Raw genomic sequence first — 22,739 nt, 5'->3', positions numbered from 1 at the left:
ATTGTGCATTCTTCTTTTCATGTTGAAATAGATAAAATAGAAGAAAAAAAAAATAGAAAAGAGACCTGTCTCCTCTGAAACAACTTTTCCATTGCAGAAACTATGCCTCTATCGATTTATTGATTAAAAAAAAACAAAAAACAAAAAACAAAACACTTGACTTTCAGGCAGGTCCTGCTGACGTGCACACTTCACCCATCCATCCATTTTCTTGAAGAGTCACTTATCCACCTTCGGGTGACATGCGTCATACATTTCAAAAATGCTTTCTCCTTGATTGCTCCAGCTGTGTGACTTCATTTCAGCAGAGACAACACTTCATCAGTACAGCGGTTCATTTCAGGCAGCAGCATCTTCAACACACGAAGAGAAGCAGGGAGGCAGATAAAACAGAACAACTCTTAAAATGTAGATCATCATAAAACACGAAAACGCTCAGTTGGCCCAACAAGAGTTTTTGGTCTTTTATGTTTACAGATTTCTTAAAAAAAAAAAAAGTGTCTTAAACTCGTCATTATCTTCAATGCGAAAAACAAAATAGCAGTCATAATATAATATATAAACACAGTGACGTACCTTCTGATTGGTCGGACCTCGCTGATAAGGTCGGGAAGTTTGCTGTCTCTGGTGTCTGGTAGCAACATGCTAACAGCAGCAGTCCCAACGCTGATTGTTCCAAAAACAATGTACGGAACGACCTTGCTGTAGACACCTGGACAAAAACATAACAGGCTCATGAATTTGTTCATTATTATTCGTTTATTTGAAATTCTTTTGTCTGCTTTGGTGTCAGGATGGTGCGTGTCAACTTAATATCAACTTTCTTTTTTAAAATCCTTTAACCCATATTTTTTCAGTTTATTTTAATCTTTGTGACCAACAAGCAGTGGGGAATCTCTCAAATGTTTCAGGTTTAAAGTGTTATAATCCGTAACCTGGAGAAATTATATTCAAACGTAGCATCCCCTAAACTTCATCTTCTTTCTGATAAATGTATCTTTCATCATTGCCCTTGTCCTGTTGACTCCATACACAGCTACCAACAAGTAAATCTGTGCTTAAAATGCAAAAATAGTTTCATTTCCAGATTTCTTACACCATAGTTACACCAGTTAATTTCACTAAATCATCTTATTCAAGTATTTGTTTGATGAGACATAACATCAATTTAAGACAATACTTTTTATTTAAGTTGTTAATGGAGCAGTAAATTAAAGAAATTTAATGCACTGCAAAAAAAAAAGTCTTAATCTTAAAAATGGCCGATGCTCTGCCACCATTGTACAAACTCTACTCTGCACAAATCAAATCCAAGCATAAAAAAACAGTTACCCATGTAGATGATGTAGGGACACATGATGTTGCCTATGTGTGCAGCTGTTGAGGAGATCCCTATGCCCATGTTCCTGACCACAGTGGGCATGAGCTCAGCTGAAAACACGTAGATGAAGGTGAAAGAGCCGCAACTGCCCAGCCTTCCCATCAAGGCAAACACCAGGCCTAATATAGGCACGTCTGAGAAAATCAAATTATGAAACAAGGCATGTACAGATAAATTAATGCGCAATGTCCTCTACAACTTTCAGAGATTTCTGCTTCAGTCATGCTGCTACTTTTGGAGGACAGACCTTCAGGAACCAGCAGGGTGGCCAGTAGCATGACGCCACAGAACATCATCGTGCTGGAAACAAGAGTGGGTCGAGACACACGGTTGATCACCAGCCAAGTGACGACATAAACAACGAGGTCTATCGCTGCTGTGAAGAAGCAGTTGAGGTAGGGATCTCCATTCAAGTTACTGGTATTGAGAGAGAAACCAGTAAAGACCAAGGAGCCAGATAACCTGCAGAGAAATGTACAGTTAAGAGGAGAGTGAGTTAAAATAACATATTTGTCTCCAGAAGGGGTCATCAGATTCTACCACGATTCAAATATTTAATTAGCATTAAAGGAATAGCACTATTAAGTCGTATATACCAGATTGATCAGTTTGTACATTCCAATGATGAATACCGTTTAACCCATATATGCTCCCTCTCTTTTAACTTTTAAGGAGATAACATGCATTTGCACCAATTTCCACCCAACATGCACCCATCAGTCTGGTAAAATATTTGTTTTACTTTTTGTAAGACACAGCTTTGTATTTCTGAAGTTACACAAGGTCATTAGTTTGATATGTGCGTATATATTGTCAAGAAATGTAAAAACAGCACATTACCACATGATAACGGTTAGAATTGTAGTATTCCTCATGTTAGGGGTTCGTATCAGGTCCATGTAAGTGTGTGTTCGTTTCTCTTCGTGTTTATTTTCCTGTATTAGACGTGCATGAAAGGGAAAACCACAGTGACTATGTGTACTAAGTAACTGGTTAAACATTTTTGTTTAGATTTTGTACAACAGCTTTCCCAGCATGAGGACGAAATAAAGACTAAATACCATTAGCTCCAAGGACTCTCCAGTCCTGAATATGACCTCAGGAGCAGGGACTCGGTTCATTTTCGCAGCTTTACGGACGATGAGCTCAGCCTCCTCCACCCGGCCTTTCTGCAGAAGCCAACGTGGAGACTCAGGAATCACCCTGAACACAAATTGAGAGACAGAAGTTGAACAGAAACCAACATTTTGTCTGTGGCTCACCTTCGACACTGAGACAGACGACATTCCTGAGCAGCAGCGCAGACACGGTGGATCTAGTTTTACATAAAAACTGAGTAATACCAAACATTGTGTTGCACTAATGCTGACTAATGTTGACTTCCCTGATAAATTGTTTGACAAAGCAGAGAAGTCCTATCATCACTAATAATGATCAGATTTGCTCTTTATAACTTACTTTGATATGTTGAAATGTACTGACGTTGAACATTATTAAGTTTTAGTGTTCTACTTGTCCTGTCATGAGTCCGTTTTTTTGTGCATATTTGCTTTAATTTACCATAATAAAGTTTTTTTTTAAATGATGGACCTAAATCAAACCAATAAGAATAATTTGTTTCATGCGTTATTTCAAATTACTCTTCATTTAAGTCTTGAAGGAAAAAATGGGCACACAAAGACACAAACAGGTGAAGGATAGACCAATGACGTTTCCTAGCCGACGTCTTACCACCACATAGAAAGGAATAAGAGCGGTGGGATGCCAGAAGCTACCAGCAGCATCCTCCAGCCACGAATGAAGTATGCTGCAAGCGGCAACAAGGCGTAACCGATCCCAAAACCTCCAGAATGACCCAACACACTGAAGGTGACTCTGGCAGACGTCCTTAGGATCTCAGTCCCTGATCAAGAAGAGGATCGAGAGAGGAGGGAGAGGACATGCATTTAATAAAAACAGTCTACTATTGAATCCAATGCTTCATTCAAAAACTTGTTACTTTACAGAGCTTGTCTGAGGGGAAAACCTGCCACTGTCACAAGACTAGAATCACGCTTCACATCAGGAGGCTATTGGAGAGACTATGCCCTCTTTTCAGGCTGACAAAAGGGCATCTGAGCCTTTCTCACCCAGTACGAGTGACAAGATGTAAACGGCTACTTGGCCAAATCCTCTCAGAAAGTTGAAGACACAGAACATAACCCAACTGACGGAGGCAGCCTGGATCAAAGAAGCGATTGCCTGTAAGAACATGGTGGAGAAAAACACCGGCTTTCTGCCAAACCTGTAAGACAGAAAAATTAAAATAGGAAACAGTGAAGTTACATCATAACATGTTAATTCATGATCAGGTAGTTATTCTACTCTGTCTCACATTCCCTCATGTTTAATTGCGGTTGATAATGCCAGCACCAGTAGAAGTAGTCGAAGTAGAACAGTGAGTTATCAGAGGCCTGTTTTTCAACCCTTATGGCTTTTTCTTTGAAGATAACCTAATAATTCCAAATATGCAAAAAGTATAAAGTGAGTTCCACTTCTTCCATTGATGTCTACAATCTGAACTATGACCATCACATGTACGGTGTGAAATAGATTTAATAAACCTAATTTTTACAGCATGCCAATGGCACACTCCCTCAAAACTCGTGACAGCTGTCGCGTTGTGCTGCGTGATTAAACCGAATATTTCAAAGTGACATTTCTTGCCAACAAATAGCTGACATGCAGTAATAAAAGTAATAAAAAGAAATTATGAAAATATTTGAAACTGAATCCAATTTGGAGATCGTTTGGGAACACATTTCAATATTGTCTATTTTGCATAAACACACTATTGGTTATGCTAAATAAACCTGATCATCCTGATGAACTAAATACATTTATTGAGGAACTTGTGTGGTCCTAATTGATAACTTTACTTCAGACACTTTAATACCTCGACATACTTAAAAAAAAAGAAAAGAAAAAAAAAAAACTTTCTGCAGAACAAACAGATTTAATTCCCCTTTAATACGTTAGTTATATGCAACTTTTAACTTCAAAGTTTCCACAGTGTGGTATTTGCTTCTCCTCCACTAAACACCCACCGGTCCGAGAGGAGACCGCAGACGAAGGATCCAACCAGGACGCCCACGAAGTACAAGGAGGTTGAGAAGGGGACCTTCCATGCATTTTCACACACCAGATCCCACTGCAGGAAAACAAGAGAGAGGAAGTCATGAAAGGGAGAGGAAGTCATGAAAGGGAGAGGAAGTGAGGACCCAGCGCTGCAAACAAAGTTACTTCTGAAACGATGGTGGCGGTGTATCTGTCGGTGCTGTAGACCCATCCATCCAGACACTGCTCCGTCTCGTCCCAGCTGCGGTTCAGTTTGTACCGTGAACAGCTGTCCGGTCCGGCCCAGCTGCTGTTCTGGGTGGAGCCGATCGACTCTTTGCAGCGATATTCTGGTGCGTCCGAAATAAACACAAATATCGCCGTCATGTATCCGCTCGGAAACGCGCTGAGGGTGAGCATCACGATGATTAAGTTTTGAAAGAGCCCGTAGTCTCCGAGAAAAGACGTAAGGTCGTTATAGTCTTCGGTTCCTGCAGCCGACATTGCTGAACGATCCTAAATAAAGAAGCGATTCAGCAGGGACTGGCTGAACCGGTTTTAGGAAGTAATATAGGAACTGGTGGACCAGTTCCAAAAGACGTCGTCTGGAGTTTCTCAGTTTAATTCACAAAACGCTCTCTAACAAAGACGCATCTCGGAGCCCCTGTCCATGTTTTATACCATTCTTCACAATCACAGAGATGTATCAGTTACGTCATCAACCAGAAAAGGGCAGCAAAGAGCGCAAACCTCCACCAAGTAGCTCATTCCCAGGGATTCCACACGGGCATCCTGATCGCTCTCAATATTTAATGCGATCTAAGTTACCCATCTTCAGATTTCTTTCATCAACATCCATCCAGCAGTTTTCCCCTGTAATCCTGCTAAAAAACAAAACAAACAAACACACATAACCGCCTAGGTCTGTAAACCACCACAAGATGGCGCAACAAGGCTGTTACAGAATCAGCGCTTTTCCCGAGGAAGTGTCCGTCTCTAGAAATAAGGGAAACTTTGTATTTAAGTGGGGCAGAACAAAACTGAATATTTTATTGTAATTACTGTGGCGGCTAAAGCGTTAATTTAACAGCATGTTAAGGAGTACATTAATTTTATATTACCGTAAATGACATTACACTTTTTTTTTTACTGTGTATGGTTTACTTTTGGCCTTTGGAGGGCAAACATAATGCTAATGTGGGCCTTGGAGAAAATGAGTTTGACACCCCTGCACTATGCAATGACAATAAAGGCTTTGCATTCTATTCTATTAATGTTGTAGTGTTTATTCTTTATTTGTTGTAGTGCGTTTTAATTAGTTGTAGTTCTTCCATTTGTTGTAGTGGTTTGCACTTCAGGGCCACCGTAAGTTTCATCTACACATGAGTTTTAAATTATTTCCACACAGTTGCATACTGATTTATTTACAGTTTGCACAGCATCCTAACTTTTTTTTTTGGAAATGGGGTTGTACTTGGTATTTTATGATGTCATCAAGGATCAAACAGCATAGAATGGAATTATTCTATTATACTTGATTTCAGTACATGAAAATGTATTTAATTTTAATCACTGTGTGAATTTCTGGTTTATATGCGCTATGTATGAAACATTATGAAACATTAATAATGCAGACTTTAAATGTTAAAAAAATGAGTCAAAAGTTGGATTTCAAGAAGATCATTTTCAAACGTAATTTTCAAAAGCCATCTTAATTTGTTTAACACTGAACAGTTTTCAATATGCTGTTGAGAAAAAAAAATACGTTTAATTTATTTGAAGCTCTGTAGTTCGAATAAAATCATATAAGGATGACTTCAGAATATGGATGCAGGCCCAACAGCCTCACAAGTTCATGAACTTCTGAAAGCAGCTGCATTTCCAGAGTGATTCTTCTCTTCCTGAACGCCACACTTCCTTTCGCCTTTGGTCAGCGTTGTTACCAGAGCAACGCCTCTCTGACCAGCAGAACAGCCGGGCCCTCTGACCCCCAGGAGAGGTGACCTTTGGCCTGAGGGCCATCAAACGAGGCCAAAGGGTCAGCAATTGCTGGAAGACAGTAAACGCACTTCACTGATTGGCTATCATTTGCCCTTACCATACCCTCGTCTATGTAATTGTAGTATTGACCAACTGGCCTTTTGTACTTTGTTAGCAGCGCCTTACGCAGTTCACACAGAATAAAGTAGGACAGAGTTTACTGGCGCACGTCATATTAATACATGTTTGTGAAGTTATGTTTGTGTGTGTGAAGTTTCAAGGTGAAAATATCACCAATCGTCTCCACCCTTTTGTCGTGGAGGATGTGAATAAAATTGCGGAGGTCTTTTGAGATACAACTTTTGCTGGGCAGGAACAGATAAGAAGCTCAGTGAGCTGCTGTAGGGTGGATGATAGGAATGATAGAGACCCCTCCATCCGTTTTCGCCCCCCCCCCTTGATCTACGCCTCCCAGGCCCATCACTTGTCAATATCTCTACACTCATTTGAACGACTGCATCGCAGTGGGGACGCTGGGGGATGGGCTATCTGAGCAGGTAGAGGGGCGGCATGGGTGGGGGGGGGGGGGGGGGGGGAAGCAGTGGAACACTCCGGAGACAAGGACATAAGAAGGTGGAGGAGCAGAAAGAAGAGCACAATAAGCTCTGTGGTGGGTTAAAGGACCACAGGTGCCCTGTGACAAACCTTGTAACACCATGACCCCCATGCTGGTGAAGAAGAAGAAGAAGAAGAAGAAGAAGTTAACTCATCCATCCATTTTCTTGTAAACAAGATGATCGCATTCGTCTCGTATAGAGCTGCTTTGTTGCATGTCACAGCAAGAAGGTTGCAGGAATAAATCCAGTGGCCTCTCTGTGTGTTTGCATGTCCTCCCCGTGTCTGCGTGGGTTCGCTCCGGCTTCTCCGGCTTCCTCCCACCAATAACAACATGCAGCTTAGGTAAAACCGTTGGGTAGAGACCTGCCTGAATTGACTTGAATCAAATGCATATATAAACTGTGTTGATTGTATTGTAATACCTATATTTAACCGATACTCATAACAACGATTAAACTAACAAATTCATTCTGGAAAGAAACTAAAATTCATTGAAAAGAATAAAAATAAAGTAAACCCACATTTTCCCGGCCACGTGCTTTTCCAGGCTCGGCGTGTTCCTTGTTCCTTTCAAGCTTATTTTATTTTTCAGCCTCTATTAACCGCCGTTCTTTCCTGTGAAGAAGCCGTTGGGGACTATGAATGTTTAATGGTCATGTTTGTCATCATCTCATTATCTCCAAGATCTTACATCATTTTCCTGATAATATATAAGCTATGATACACTGATACTTAATATTCCAAACACACACTATTGAATGTTGGATGCAACTCGTTTGTCTTCAGTGATCGTACATCCCCTTAGAAAAGAAAACACACAGTGCATGGGAGCGTTCCCCCCCCCCCCCCCCCCCTTCTCACTTTTGTTTGCTTTCAAACGTGTCACTTGCTTCTAATAGACTTATTGCCGAACATTTTAAAAGACTTCAGGGTGAGCAGCTATTGAGTTCGACTTGCTTCAATGCATATTTCAGCCTAGAGGAATTCTTTGAAGTAATGGTCTGCTAAGCAACTTCACTGCATTGAGCTCGATAGTTCCTCCACACTACTTACAGAAATGATTTTTCTTTTTCATGCAACCATGGTTGAAAAATCGCCTTTACCACACTTATTTGAAAGTGAAAAATATTTAAGACATTCAGAAATTGCACAAATATGCTTGTGCAGTTGTGTGTGTGTGTGTGTGTGTGTGTGCACATGGGTCTCTATGTGCTCCCAGACTTTCCAGCTCTCCTGCGATCTAATGGGTTATTTGTCATCTGCAGACTAAAGGATTTTTAAAAGTCAAGCCAGGACCGACTCCCTCCTTCTCTTTCCCACTACCCCCCTGACACTCGCAATGGGAGATCGATAGGTTATCGATCAACTCTCTCTATCGCCAACCCACCAGACTAATCACCTTAACACCAGCCCAACTCTTTCTCTCTCTCTTTCCTCCTCTGTCCTGTTGCTCTGTTTCCACCGCTTGTCACACTCGTTCGCAGAGCAAACAGCATAGATTTGGAGCTTGAACAGCTTGATCGGTGTTTTCCCTTCTGAAGTAAACACACACACAACCTTTCATTGATCCCAGCATTAATTTCCAATCCTTGAATCTCCTTCCCAGTGGCCTGTGATCACCGAATGGATACGTCATCTCTGCATCAGATAAAGCAAGAAAATTCTACTGCTGTGGCCAATGTGCTTCATCTATCAATCATCTCTCTCTCTCTCGCTCCTTCATCTGCCCCTGACTCCAACCCCCCCTGCCTCCATCTCTCTCTCTCTCACTCTCTGTCTTTGTCCGAGGGCAAAATCAATGGCGTGTATGAGACCGGCACATTTCTCTGCCTCCTGTTGTTGGAGACCTGGGGGAAAGACATGGAGAGGAGGGCTTAAAGTAGATTTCTATTTGTATCTTAAACACATTTTTTTTGCTGAGGTAAATTTTCGAGCATTGGATGCTTGGTTGATTAAAAATGAAAGCTTCCAGAACGACCTCAATTCCCTCCATAGGTGGGAAAAGTAGTTTGCCTTCGTATTTCAACCGCGTGGCCTTCCTCATTTATCTCAGAGGACGTTTCCTTATGGGCAACACAGGACAGCCTCGATCCGTTGGCCCTTGATTTGGACAAGGAAAAACTTTGACACAGATGTAGAAAAGATTTGTTTCAAATTGTGTTCAACAACAGATCAACAAAGTCCAGGTTGTTTCATCAGGGAAAGCGAACGATGTCCGATCATGTCCCTTTTGGGCACACGGACCACGAGCTCTGACAAAACGCCACGTGACTAATAATCTGTTGCTTTGCCTCGTGCCTGCTGAAGATAAGACTTTCTCTTGTGAGCCTCAAACTGCAATCGAGTGACGGGATTGCTGCCTGAAGGAAAGTGATTCATGACCTGGATATATAGTAGCGGAACAGAATGTCGTTCGCAGTGTTACACGAGTTAAAATATCAAAAAGAAAAAATATCGTGCAGTTTGCGATCGATGATGTCGCTGCTGAAGACAACAGGAGTTTTCAAATACTCTAACTTCTGTTGAAAACAGCTTCTCTCAGACTTTGTTTACAGACTCAGCTGCAGAAACAATGTGGCTGTGCAATGCACACACACAAACACATGCACACACACACACACACACACACACAAACACACGCACACACACACACACACACACACACAAACACATGCACACACACACACACACACACACACAAACACACGCACACACACACACACACACACACACACACACACACAAACACACGCACACACACACACACACACACACACACACACACACACACACACACACCTCGCATGAGAATTGATTGGCTATTCTGTCTCGATACATCTCTCCTTCTGTTTCTTAGCAACCTTGCCCGTGCAGAGAGGGAAGCTGGAGAAGTTGGACTCCTGTGCATTTTCAGTTGATAAAGCGATGTGGTAAATGAAAACGTCACAAACGTTATTATGTGGTGAGACACTAAGAAAAACCAGCACGTAAGAGGCAGCATCTCTGAAAGTCCTGATGCTATACCTTTCGGCAAACTGCACAGGCTCGTGACGGATCAGCTGCAGGAGAGCCATGATCAATGACGAGAATTAATTTGTTGGTATATTTCAGTATTGTGATGTGCAGCAAGTAGATTAAAATGTTTAAATATATCTTTTTATTTTTAACCACATTATAACAGGTAAAAATATTGCATCTGAGGTGGTAAAAGCAAAAATCTTTATAATTAATTAATGTGCTGTGAGCATTTTAATTCATTCATAATTTCTAAAACTGTTTGGATTAAAGATGATTTTATGTTCTTTGGTCGTCTCATAATCGTAATGAGGGTTATTTTATTTTCAAAAGATTGAACAAAGCTAAGATATTGCAGACACACAGTCCAGCTCCACCCAGAAATAACTCAATAAAACTACGAACACAATAGAAGCTGCGTGGAGAAAACACAGACGAAAGAAACGTAAATGCACAACACCATGCAGCCTGACGCTGCTTTCAAATTATCTAATATAACATATATAGAAATATATGAAGATTGAACAGCTTTTTCCATTTACTCCTTTTTAACTACAACCTAAATTTGCCTTCAAGTGTATATTATTATATATTATATTTCTTCCCATATTCAGTGAAACAATTTCACAATGGTTGACAATATTTAGATAACTCCAGGGTAAATGTACATTTTAAGAACTAAAAGAAAGCACCAGATCATGAAAAATGCTTATAATTGAAAAAGACAATGTGAAAAAAACTGGGTCATCTAAAAAAAAATGTTTTTTTAAATTTATCAACATTTCTTGTCTTTTACAAAACAAACACACATGTAAAAGACTAAAATGTGTGACAACAAAGAAGACAAACATCTGAAATGCTAACAAATGCATTTCATCATTTTTTTTTTAATCTGGCATATTCTTCTTCCTCGTTCTTCTTTCTCCGAGACATCGATCTGGATCTATAACAAAATACTGAGCAAACCCCTAACATTTCTGGGGAAGATGCACAGTGATTTAAATTAGCATGCAAATAAATAGAGGAGGGATTAAATAGGACAGATGCGTGCCGCCTTCTACTTCTTGCCTTTAATCTACATTTTAACATTCACGCCAAACTTGATACAGAGAGACATAAACAAAAGAAAACATGTAAAAAGTACCGGAAAAATAGTATACGAAATATCAATTATATTATATTTAACGTATTAATTGATAAGTTGTTTTATTTCGAATTTACCTCCATTGAACCCGAACAGTGGGCGTCGCTCTTATTTCTTTCTTGAATGCATCTCTGTTTAGCAAACAGCTGCCGAGTGAGCATGAAGTGATCGATGATCGATATATCGAACGTGGCTATATCAATTTCTGAAAACATTTAAACCACGGGGTTTATGACAGTAACGGTGCGCATGCAGGCAGCGGATTACAGAACGGTGTACGCGCGGCTTGTCCTTTGTTGCAGTGATTGTTGACATCCTGCGTTTAATTAAAGAAGAAACAGCAAAAATATAATCGTGTTTGTGATTCACAGAGCTCAAAAAGACAAGAAGCTGCGTGTACGCGGGTTCAGTTCCCTCTCCGAGGAGAGAATTACTAAAAACCGAGAAGCCTAAAATATTAAAATGCCGTTTACAGCATGGGAATAGTCAGGCGCGTAAAAATTAATCATCAAATAGGTCGTAAATATATATATTTTTGTTTAAACCCTGATGCACTTCCTTTATTCCCTGATCACATTCAGGCTGAATTAAAGCTAAGAACTGCTTCTGTTTAATGAACACATTCAGTATTACGAGTGGAAGAAACTATAAATCGTATGAAATGATTTCTATTTCTTATTTTTTCCCTTTACGTTAAACGGAATAATTAAAGCCACAATAGTATATAAAAAAAAGAAAATTATATGAGCAAAATATTACAAATGCTCACTGGAGGTTTTAAAACCTCTCAAGTTTCTGCTGATCATGGGGCCCGGTCACACACGCACACACACACACACACACGCACGCACACCGACGCTCAAATAAAGAGGGCAGCATATCGGCCGCTGTTGATAAAGCGGATGATACGCGCATCAATCTCCACCGAGCAACCGAGGTCTGAGCACCCGGAGAGATAGTGAGCAGAGTGATCAAAGCCCTGAATGTCTTCGAAATAAATACAAATAAAGTTCAACATACATTATTAAACAAAAGCCAATATAATGATAATTCAATATTTCATGTTAGCTGAAGCATCCAAAAAAAAAAAGACAAAATATAGAGTCTCCTCTGAAAATAAAAACGTTGCTCTGAGGACAACATGTTCGTGTTGAACTTCCCCTCCAGACTTGGCGAACTTCAGGGGGCTGCTCTCTTATTGGTCTGAAAAGGGCTCCTATAACTTACTTTGTGACCTCCGTTAGTCCCCGACCCGATACCGGTCCCCGCGCAACGTCATTCATCTCTGTCAATCAATACTTCGATCAGGTTTATCACTAAGCGCGTAAAAATGCAAACCCATAGTCCCTGGGAAAACAAAGTTTATAAGCAACTCCAGTATAACTAATACTATTTTAGATGTCCCTTGTCAGACCTTCACCTGTCCACACGCGGGCAGGTGCGTGGACTCCTCGCCCGCACATCCCCGCGTAAAAACAACACCATGTGACGTTTTAATATCTGCAATTATACAAGTGTTTAAAATCCCGCAATAACCTTTGTGAAGCATCGTGGTTTCATAATCACGCAGCAGAGAGGAAGACTATAATGAAGACTCTGCTCGTACCCGCCGCCCATGCACATTTAAAACACGCGGATGCGCGCGCCCGTCACTCTGACACGTGGCTCAGCCTCCTCTTAGTGGAAGCGCGCTGCTGGACCAGAGATGAGATTTAACCCTGGAGAGCTCCCGTCCACATCGACGCTGAAAGCGCGCCGGCGCCGCGGAGACGCTCTCGCTCCTGCATGCGCGCATCCTCCCGAACATCACAACTTCTCAATATTGATCGCGCGGATCGGAATCAATGGATTGGTTTTCAAACGGCTGGTCATCCAGGAGGGATCGGGGTTAAGAGAGAGCGCGCGTCCCTGAGTGAGAGTGAGAGACAGGAGCGACAGGCAGGCAGGGGGGCGCGGGTGCGGGTGCGTGGAGGGTGGGACATCGTTCCGGCTATGGAGCTCGCCATGGACAACCTTCACAGCGTGTCTTCGCACTCCCAGGCGGGAGATCTCATGAGCGCACCGCACGCGCGACCGTCGCCGTCCCCGAGCTCCGCTCCCCGGAATCTGGTCCCGCACGCTCCGGGCTCGCGGTCAGCCATGGTTTCCGGCATGGCTTCGCTTCTGGAGGGCCCCGGCGGGGACTACCGGGCAGATCCGTCTGCGCTCTCCGGACACCTACACCAGCCTTTAAGCATGTGCGAGAGCGGGATGAGCCTCGGCAACAGCTACGCCACCCTGACGCCTCTGCAGCATCTACCTCCGATATCCAACGTCTCGGAAAAGTTTCACCACCACCCGCACTCGCACCATCACCCCGCCGCCCACCAGCGACTCTCTGCCGGGAACGTGAGCGGCAGCTTCACGCTGATGCGGGACGACCACCGCGGGCTCGCCTCCATGGGCAATCTGTACAGTCACTATCCCAAAGAAATGCCGGTGTCCGGGATGGGTCACGGCTCGCTCTCCCCGTTATCCAGCGGACTGGGCTCTTTGCACAACTCCCAGCAGCCGCTGTCAGCCTACGGTCCGAGCGCGCACCTCTCCGCCGACGCCAAGATGCTGCCTCCGGTGTCGGGCTTCGAATCCCACAGCTCCATGCTGTCCCGCAGCGACCAAGAACACCTGGCCAGGAGCTTAGGGGGCCACAGCCACGGCATGATCTCTAACCTCAACGGCATGCACCACCACCACCACCACCACCACCACCCGCACAGTCACCTCCACTCCCAAGCCAACGGAGCGGTAATGTTGGGGGATCGGGAAAGACACGGCCACGGAGCGGGCCAGGGAGCAGCGGGATCGGGCGTCCAGGCGGAGGAAATCAACACGAAGGAGGTGGCTCAGCGGATAACGGCCGAGCTGAAGCGCTACTCCATCCCGCAGGCCATATTCGCCCAGAGGATCTTGAGTCGGTCGCAGGGAACCCTCTCCGACCTGCTGCGGAACCCCAAACCCTGGAGTAAGCTCAAGTCGGGCCGGGAGACCTTCCGGAGGATGTGGAAGTGGCTGCAGGAGCCGGAGTTTCAACGGATGTCTGCTCTCCGATTGGCCGGTAAGATCCAGTTAAGGCTTATTGCAATCAGTCTAATCAATTTGAAGTCGCGTTCCGGCCGCACTCCGCCGTGCACGTTCATCCACACTGGCGGGCCTGATTCAGCACCAAGGACAGTTCCACTGGTCAAACCCGACGCGGCGGCTTCGTCACTGCGGGCCTGATTCAGCACCAAGGACAGTTCCACTGGTCAAAACCGCCTCTTTATTTGCGTAAACCTCAAACATGAAGAGTTTTTAAAGCAACGCTAAAGTATAGTGACTTTAGAGATGCTGGTGAGCCTTGAACGTGGACTTTTTCATGGCGCAGGACGCTTTAGACTAAATTTGTGGGTCTATATTTTGATCGACACGCAGCAAATCGCCATTGATTCGCGATAAACTTTAAAAAAAAACAGACACATTTCTCGCCCTTTTCTCTGTGTCAGACTTTCAGCTCCATGGGCCACCTGACGGGAGAAGCGGGGTGACCCCCCCCCCCCCAGTCTACCTTGATCAATACACTATAGCTAGTTCCCACTCTCCCTTTTAAATTTGGCACACGGATCGATACTCGTATCGGAGGAGAAAGGCGCAATAACCACACAGTCTTTCCAGCTTTGCATTTAAAGCTCTATAAAAGCTCTAAATTTAGATCATAGGCAGGATGGCTCCGCTCTCTGTGATGCAGGAAAGACGCTTCTTCTCCTACTGCAGGTCAGAGGAGCAGAATGTGACTTTCATCTGGACCTTCTTGTGACCCGCGACATGCAGCACATTCACTAACCCAGAACATAATTCATATTCATCACAAGGCTAAAGAAATATATAAAGACGCGGATCCTATGCAAAATCTGCCATCTCACACCGCTAGATCTATTTCAAGGAAACTTTCGGCTGAGTGCACCGCTTTAATAAACGTTGGTTGGCACCAGGATGATCAAAGAAGGATACAAAGCAAAATAAAGTATAAATACAAGACAGTCCTGCACTAATAAGTTTCTCCGTTATGCCCCACCAGCTTTGGTCCCATTTTAGTTTGCCCTTCATAATAAAAGTCCTTCACCTTGGAAGCCCTTTACAATCTCATCATTGTCTACTTTTGTTTGATTTTGATCAAAATCAGGAAAGTTGATTAACGTCAAATCTGACACCAAGCTGATCTCAGTTCAGCCTGTATCATTGTTATTGTTTATCAAGCCAGTATATGACATGGATCCACATCAGACTCTGGGTGTGTATATGGATTTCATGGGGGGGGGGTCGTTTGGCCAAACATTTAGAAGCGCCGATCCATCAGTGATACCCATAAAAAAATTCTGAATCTAGATGATGATTCCGATGTTTGATTGATCCTGTTGACAAACAAACAATCCAAAAAAAACATTGTTGTCTTTGACAGAGTCAGAAAACTGCATGAGAAAAAAGAAATATACACTCTGCCTAAATGCATTACACATAGATAGATAGATAGATAGATGGATAGATGGATAGATGGATAGATGGATAGATGGATAGATGGATAGATGGATAGATGGATAGATGGATAGATGGATAGATGGATAGATGGATAGATGGATAGATGGATAGATAGATGGATAGATGGATAGATGGATAGATGGATAGATAGATGGATAGATGGATAGATGGAGGAGGATTAGAAGCTGAGACTGTGAGTGTCATTAATAGTGTAGCTCTGTCCTTTCAGTGTTTGCCTGGCTTTGCACATTGGAGATCGATAAGGCTGTTTCCCCTACCCAACCCCCTTCTCTCCCACTCCCTGGAGCTCTCCCTCTCTATTTCCTCTCTCCCGCTCTCCCTCTCTGAAGCATAATAGCACTGATCTTTTACTGGTTAACCTGGAAACAGACAAGGCAGCTTGAGATTGGTGCCAAGGAACAAAACAAGCTCACAAAAATGGACCCTGACTGACCGCAGGGCGAGGAGAGGATGAACGTGAGCTGCTTTTAATGCACAAGTCCGAATCATAACGTGACCGGGCCATGAAAGGTTCCTATCAGTTTGCTGTTCATCATCAAAAGAGCCAAATGAGCCAGATTGTGATGCTATAAAGTCAGACGGTTCGGCTTTAAAGGAAAGCAGAAACTGACACGCAGAAAAGGAGGTGGAGTTGCTGGGGGGGGGGGGGGGGGGGGGGGGGTGCCATTGATTGAGTGAGGGTGGGCAGGTTTGGGCTTTGTGTGAACAGCCAGATAGAGACAGGGTAGTGAAAGGATCAATACCCACCTTAATAATTGATAAGTATGAGGGAGATGGAGCGCCAGAGAGTGGAGGCGTCTGCAACAGCATCTTTTTGGTAAGCAAAGTCAAATCTGTGGTTAACAGCGGAGGACCACACACTCCTCTCATGGTCTCTACCCCACGCCAGAGGGTGTGTTAGCGGTTTCTAAAAAAAACAAAAAAAAAAACACGGTTTACACGCCCAGACATCCTGTGAAATATCAACACCGACATGGATCCATGCGTGAGCTGAAAACTCAAATCGGCCCAGACTCACAGGGGGGGGGGGGGGGGGGGGGGGGGCTGATGGGAAAGAAGCCTCTGCTTCTCTTCCATTGGAAGCCTAAATGAAACCAGAGCCTGCGTGGGAGCGTCTTCCAGAAGACAAAGAGCATCGGGGCTTGCGTCTGCCCATCGAGACGGAGTAATGAGCCGCTTTCTGCTCATGTCAGCGAATCCTCAAAGCAATCCAAGGTTGTGATGTCATTTGATTTTAAAGGTTGAGATGCTTTATGGGGTTTCTAATTCGCCTTTATGGAGCGAGCACATTCCACCAACTGTGCGTGTGTGTGTTGCATGATTGTGTGTGTTTCTGCATGTGTGTGTGTGTGTGTGTGACTGGGTTATAGAGTGTGTCTGCACTATACATTGTTCAGGCTTATCTGACTCACCCTGAATCGGTATTGATTTCCTCTCTTCTGCTCTCTGCAGCTCTCTCTCTCTCTCTCTCTCTCTCTCCCTCTCCCTCTCCCTCCCTCCCTTCATGCCCCCCCCCCATTCCTCTCGTCTGGCCCCATACCAGCAGCAGCAAAACACATCCTTCGCTTCTCCTCCATTATTTAATTTCTGCTCTCTCTGTGATGGACAAAAGTCGTTTTGTGCAGCCGTTCCTGGCTTGCAGATGAGAAGTATATTTCAAGGAGTGTCCTGATAGGGAAATATTCTTTTCAAATATTAGAGGAACATTATTTAAATAACACTTAATGAAGTGTTTATGGCTGTCAAGCGTTCAAACAAATCATGTCTAATTATCTTAACTTGACCAACAAGTTTAAAAACTGATTCTAAGGAGAGCACGGGTTGCTATGATTTTAAAAATGTTTAAACAAACAGAAGCATCAAAATTGTTGGTGAATTGAGGTTACATGTCACTAAATGTCTTGCTTAGTTTGTTTATTTCGAGCATTCACAAAAATATATAATAATATAAGGAAATTCCAAATACATTTACACTCGAGAAGGAATGGGAAGGGGAAACATTTATGTAATCCCACCCTCCGTTCTCATCATCAATAATTTAACATTAACATTTTAAACACTCACTCCTGTCCAGCTTCAAGTCAAATTAGGCAAATTACAACTTTTTATTTTAACTTTACTGCCCATAAAAGCACATTTAACACATTTAAACTCTCTTTCTCACTTGATCAGACACACCCAAATTCTCTTATTTATTTTATTCATGGTTATGACATTGCAGAACCTAAAATAATTTATTTAGGGCTCTAAAAATGTTGGAGTTTTGGCGCACCACGCACAGAGGCATCGCAATTAAAAATAAATAAAACCTCAATCCAATTTTAAACTCATTTTAGAAGATGTTTTTTTAAAATATTTATCGCACCATAACTGTTCGACGTCCCGTTTTTCTCAGATCAATATCAACAGCATGACGTCACGGAATCCGGTGGAGCTAAGATGCATCCTATTTGGATATTTTATGGAGTTTCATTTAGTGGGGAAAACATTTAAAAGTAGCACGAGCCTCCCAAAAAACACTGTTTATGGACCAGAAGCCAATATCTGATTGGCTGGTCGATCTGGATTTACACCGGCAGCTTCAAATCACCTGAGATCTTTGTTGTTATAGGATGAAGGGACGGTTTGGTTTCACCGCTGCTGTGTGTTTCATGGGGCGGGTCATGGGGTCGGTGGTCATTTCACTTCCTTCCCAGCAATGAATAGGCCTGTAGCATGATCAATACAATCAATAACCGTATATCTGGGAAGTGTGACAGAGAGTGATTGACGCCAAACTGTTTCTCGCCTGCAGTAGTCCGTCCAGGGCGAGAGAGAGCCCGTCTCACCGGACACAAAGCCCGATCCCATCCGTCCGTCCAGGCGTCGGCTAACAGCGGCACGGTGCGGTTAGTTCACCGTCTGCCCCTCATGCCCATCTGCACGCACGCACGCACGCACACACATTAAGTGTTGTTGCCCATAGGTGACCACTTTAGCGCCCATCTCTGTTTAATTTATTTATTTATAGTCGATATGTAACTTATAGAAGGCGGAAACTTTAAGAAACGTCTGCGCACTCAAAGTCATGAAATGAAAAATAAAGTATAGGATACTCCTTTTTTTTTAAATATTAAAAACCACTATTTGAAAATAGCTTTTCTTTATGGCTGTAAATTAGAGAAATATAATAAATATTGTTCTCCAAGAACATTTATTTTATGTCTTAAATCATTTTTGGATAAGCTTTGAATAAATGCCGATCCAAACGGGTTTTGTCAGTCGGCTTTGGCTTAGAGAGTTTCCAGGTTAACACTCATGCTCTTCAGCTGCACCTTCATCCATTCTCATCCTCATGTATAAGTGCTCAGTTTTTATAGACAATCAAAGTGGAGTGAATCAGGACCAGCGGCCACTTAAGTGATAAAAATAAGCCGAGTGCTCTTAGAGGAGGCCCGAGTAGATTTGCTCTGAACTCTGCTGCTCAGCTGCGAGTTAATCTCTGGATCAGAGCGTGGCTGAGATTCAGGGAGGTGGCGACGCGGCTCTGACTGGCCCCTGAGCGCGTCCCCGCTTGTCTCTTCACCAAAATAAAAAAAAAAAAAGCCCATTTGGTAAGGAGTCAACTAAAAGAAATCCTCCGATGGCGTGGCTCGGCTGCTTTAATGAGCAGCTCCCCTCTTTATAGCTTCCCTGTGGCCCTATTCATTGCATGTGATGGGGGGAGGTGGGGGCGTTAAAGAAGGGGGGGGGGGGGGTGCTCATTTGAAATGCAGGACTATCTATTGATCGCTGAAATATGTTATAGATCAGGCCTGGCCTTGAGCTTTGCATGGCTCTCCGCGCTCTGCGGCCTCAGGAATTGCACCATGAACTGGCGGAGAACCAGAGTGTGCGTTGGCATTGCGTTGTACGAAAAAAAAGGGCATTACATATTAAATTATCACTATATTAGCACTTGCATCCAGTCATTACATTAGGAGTATTGAGTTCGTTTGAGGCAGCAACTTAGAGAGCCGCGAGGAGATTCTGGCATGGCTGGGCCTGAACCAATTGAATAAACGTTCCATGAAATGGTTCTGGAGTGGGGATCAATCAAATATGGGGGGCTATCAATCTGAGGGCAAATTAAAACAATTGAGGAAAAACAACAGGAGGAAAACAGTGCGAGAGGTGCAGGGTTCGGTGTCGTGTTCGTGGAGGCTCTCGGGCATTTCGCACGAGGAAAAAGAAATATAGAGCTTGTTTATTATTTATGTTTTGCTTGCAATAAGAAGCACGATCATGGAGATTCGACACATGCACGCTCACACACAGGCATGCATGTGCACGTTCATATCGACCCCCCCCCCCCCCCCTTTCACAGTCAAATCTGTTTACTGCTGTTTGTCTAAACCTGTTGTAAAGTCATCAATCATTTGCATACACCAACCTCTATTTTTATCCTCCCCTCATTGCCCCCCCTCCCCCCCTCCCTCCCTCCATCACCCACAAAACCTTCGAGTTTATTGCTTCCTTAATTCACGCGCAAACGCAAAGAATATGAAATTATTATTGACATTATGGGAAATATTTCTTAACAGGTGACTGACAGGTTTTTTTTCCGGTCTACAGATTAACAATTTCTTCTCCAGCTGCTGCCCCCCCCCCCCCCCCCCCCCCCCCCCCCAAAAAAAAGAAGCGCGCTCTCGAGCTACAGTTTACTCCCCAGTGCGCGCTATACCCCCACGTTACACGCGCAAGCGCACAGACACTTTGGTCTCACGGATCGATGGGGATCGATCGGGTTGGGAAGGGAGCCCTGATTACTGGACCACGTGTTCGAGAGAAAACCGCGATCATTGCAGCTTTTTAGGGCAGCAGAACAGAACAGACTCCCTTCAGTCTCCACGCACGGCGAGTCGAGCCCTGACGGCGCACATGCCGCTCCTGCACGTTCACGCACGCACGCACGCAGGCCCGCTATAGAGAAGCGTTTATAACCACTGTTCTTTTGAGGGAATTCCAATTAGACGAGAATTAAGTCGGTTGATGCAGAATAATAAACTGATTTAGCCCACTTCCCGCAAACCACAGTGCTGATCAACGTCCCCTCTACGATGCGCTCGTGCGTAATTACGCACAGCTGATACGGTCTTCGTGCAGCGAAAATCTGTTGCTCAAAGTTGCCCAAGGGACTGCTCGGGGAGTTTGTGTGTTTGCTCAGACGCATGAAAAATTAGAGGGAACATTGGTGCTGATGGACCGTTTCGGATTGATTTCCTATTTTGAAGGAAGTTTCTGGTCTCACTTCATTTCACTTTGAAAGTTGTAGATATTTGAAACTTTCCTTCAAATGAGGAATCTATGCAGTAAAGTAAATGTAACTCTGTTCATTTGTGTTATTGTCATGTTTCACCTCGATGGCAACACCTTTAATAAAAAGGGTAATATACTGTGTATTTATTTATTATTTATACCCGACTGATTTTAACGAGCCATGCAGATTATAAGGCATTCAAACGTGCAGGTGCACATTTTTACCTGCTTCTTAGTCAGACTAACAGTCGGATTATTCCTGAAACACACTATAGCAGGAAGATTTAAAGAAAGTCAGCCTAGAGTGAGTTAAATATTTCCTAAAATTGATTAAATAAATGAACAAAAACTCTCCGTATAAAGTTAGAAGTCACTACAAAAGTATTTAGTATACATGGCAAATAACAATTATTTAATATTTTCAACATTTAAAAAACTTGCAAAGGGCAATATCAGGATCACCTGACGATATCAATTTGAAGTAACAGGCTTTTATTTATTTGTTTCTGCGTGTCACACTCACCTTATATTTATACATGTCTCGCATCACACATTTGTTAGCCTTCAGTGTTTGTCCTCATTAAGGGTCTACTCGTGTTCAATAATGCATGCACCAAATCCTTGTATATGATTTAATCTTTAAAATCTTAAAACTCATTTCCCTCCTTCCTCCAGCATGTAAACGCAAGGAGGAGGACCGAGGACGGGAGCGCAGCCAGGTGCCCAAGAAGCAGCGACTGGTCTTCACTGACCTGCAGCGTCGCACCTTGGTAGCGATCTTCAGAGAGAACCGCCGCCCCTCCAAGGAGATGCAGGTCACCATCTCCCAGCAGCTCGGCCTGGAGCTCACCACCGTCTCCAACTTCTTCATGAACTCACGCCGCCGCTGCACGGGCCGCTGGGACACAGAGGAGCACAATCACGGCGTGCACGGACACGGCCACCTGCACACGCCTCACGGAAACAACAACAACAACAACAACAACAACGCCTCACCGATCCAAGGCTGCACCTCATCTGCAGCCGCTTTCTCCAAGGCCTGACTGTGGCAGGACGGATGGTTGAACAGACGCACGGAGGACAGGGGGGGGGGGGGCGCTTTTTGTCACTCGAGCTCTCGGCCCTGCAGAGCCCTGATCGGATTCATCTGATCGGATTCATCTGCTCAAATGCCGATGACTTGCGCAGATGAATCGGATCTTCCCAAAGATCTTCTCTTTTATTCTCAATGTTACTCCTCGGGGCTGTAAAAAACAAAAAAGTGACTCTATATAAACCAAAGATCAAATAGCTTTATGAAACAGTTGCCCTCAAACAATCACGCGTTGCACCTGAAAACCAAAGAGTATCTGCGCTAATCCACAAGGGGGGGGGGGGGGTCTGGATCAAAGTCTTCACAAGGAAGGATTTTCTTCTGGTTTTTAACACACCTAAGAATCACCCGCGACAGGAAAGGTTTAAAATGTTTGTGTGTCTGCTGCTGGGCGGAAACCAGCAACCTTCATTAAGGAAGGCGCGTTCGTGCGTCAAGTGTCCGTGAAACGCTCTCATCAGGTCCTCCAATCCGCGAACCACGAGCCTCTTCCGCGTCACTCTGCGCACACGCCGTGCGTGCGCTTCCGGGACGTGTAATTCCTCTGCAGTGAATCAGCCCGC

At 43.8% G+C, this 22,739-nt stretch overlaps 2 protein-coding genes across 2 annotated transcripts; one reads left to right on the top strand and one right to left on the bottom strand.

Moving 5' to 3' along the window:
• Positions 1-245: 245 nt before the first annotated feature.
• Positions 246-4,981, bottom strand: LOC137904571 (solute carrier family 22 member 21-like). The gene is made up of 10 exons (XM_068748769.1): positions 4,664-4,981; positions 4,468-4,571; positions 3,511-3,665; positions 3,113-3,284; positions 2,443-2,584; positions 2,222-2,316; positions 1,629-1,843; positions 1,333-1,515; positions 577-712; positions 246-353 (listed from the first exon to the last, which is right to left on the bottom strand). Exons 1-10 carry the CDS (start codon positions 4,979-4,981, stop codon positions 335-337), a joined length of 1,539 nt encoding a protein of 512 aa, XP_068604870.1. The 3' UTR covers positions 246-334.
• An 8,245-nt stretch (positions 4,982-13,226) lies between these two features.
• onecut3b (one cut homeobox 3b) lies at positions 13,227-22,126 on the top strand. The gene is made up of 2 exons (XM_068748750.1): positions 13,227-14,328; positions 21,759-22,126. The coding sequence occupies exons 1-2, from the start codon at positions 13,227-13,229 to the stop codon at positions 22,124-22,126; spliced, it is 1,470 nt and encodes a 489-aa protein (XP_068604851.1).
• Positions 22,127-22,739: the final 613 nt, after the last annotated feature.

This window comes from Brachionichthys hirsutus, chromosome 15, assembly GCF_040956055.1.
Source record: "Brachionichthys hirsutus isolate HB-005 chromosome 15, CSIRO-AGI_Bhir_v1, whole genome shotgun sequence".
Classification (NCBI taxonomy): domain Eukaryota; kingdom Metazoa; phylum Chordata; class Actinopteri; order Lophiiformes; family Brachionichthyidae; genus Brachionichthys; species Brachionichthys hirsutus.
The sequence above is the reverse complement of the archived record's forward strand: the minus strand, read 5'-3'. Positions and strand labels throughout refer to the sequence as shown.

Bases quoted from the DNA above. Each gene is read 5' to 3' on its own strand.
- LOC137904571 (XM_068748769.1), bottom strand. From the start codon at position 4,981: ATGTCGGCTGCAGGAACCGAAGACTATAACGACCTTACGTCTTTTCTC. The intron at 3,285-3,510 runs GTGAGAAAGGCT...CTTCTTGATCAG, and splicing joins CATCTTGTCACTCGTACTGG to GGACTGAGATCCTAAGGACG. The intron at 2,317-2,442 runs GTATTTAGTCTT...CGTCTAATACAG, and splicing joins GAGAGTCCTTGGAGCTAATG to GAAAATAAACACGAAGAGAA.
- onecut3b (XM_068748750.1), top strand. From the start codon at position 13,227: ATGGAGCTCGCCATGGACAACCTTCACAGCGTGTCTTCGCACTCCCAG. The intron at 14,329-21,758 runs GTAAGATCCAGT...TCCTTCCTCCAG, and splicing joins GTCTGCTCTCCGATTGGCCG to CATGTAAACGCAAGGAGGAG.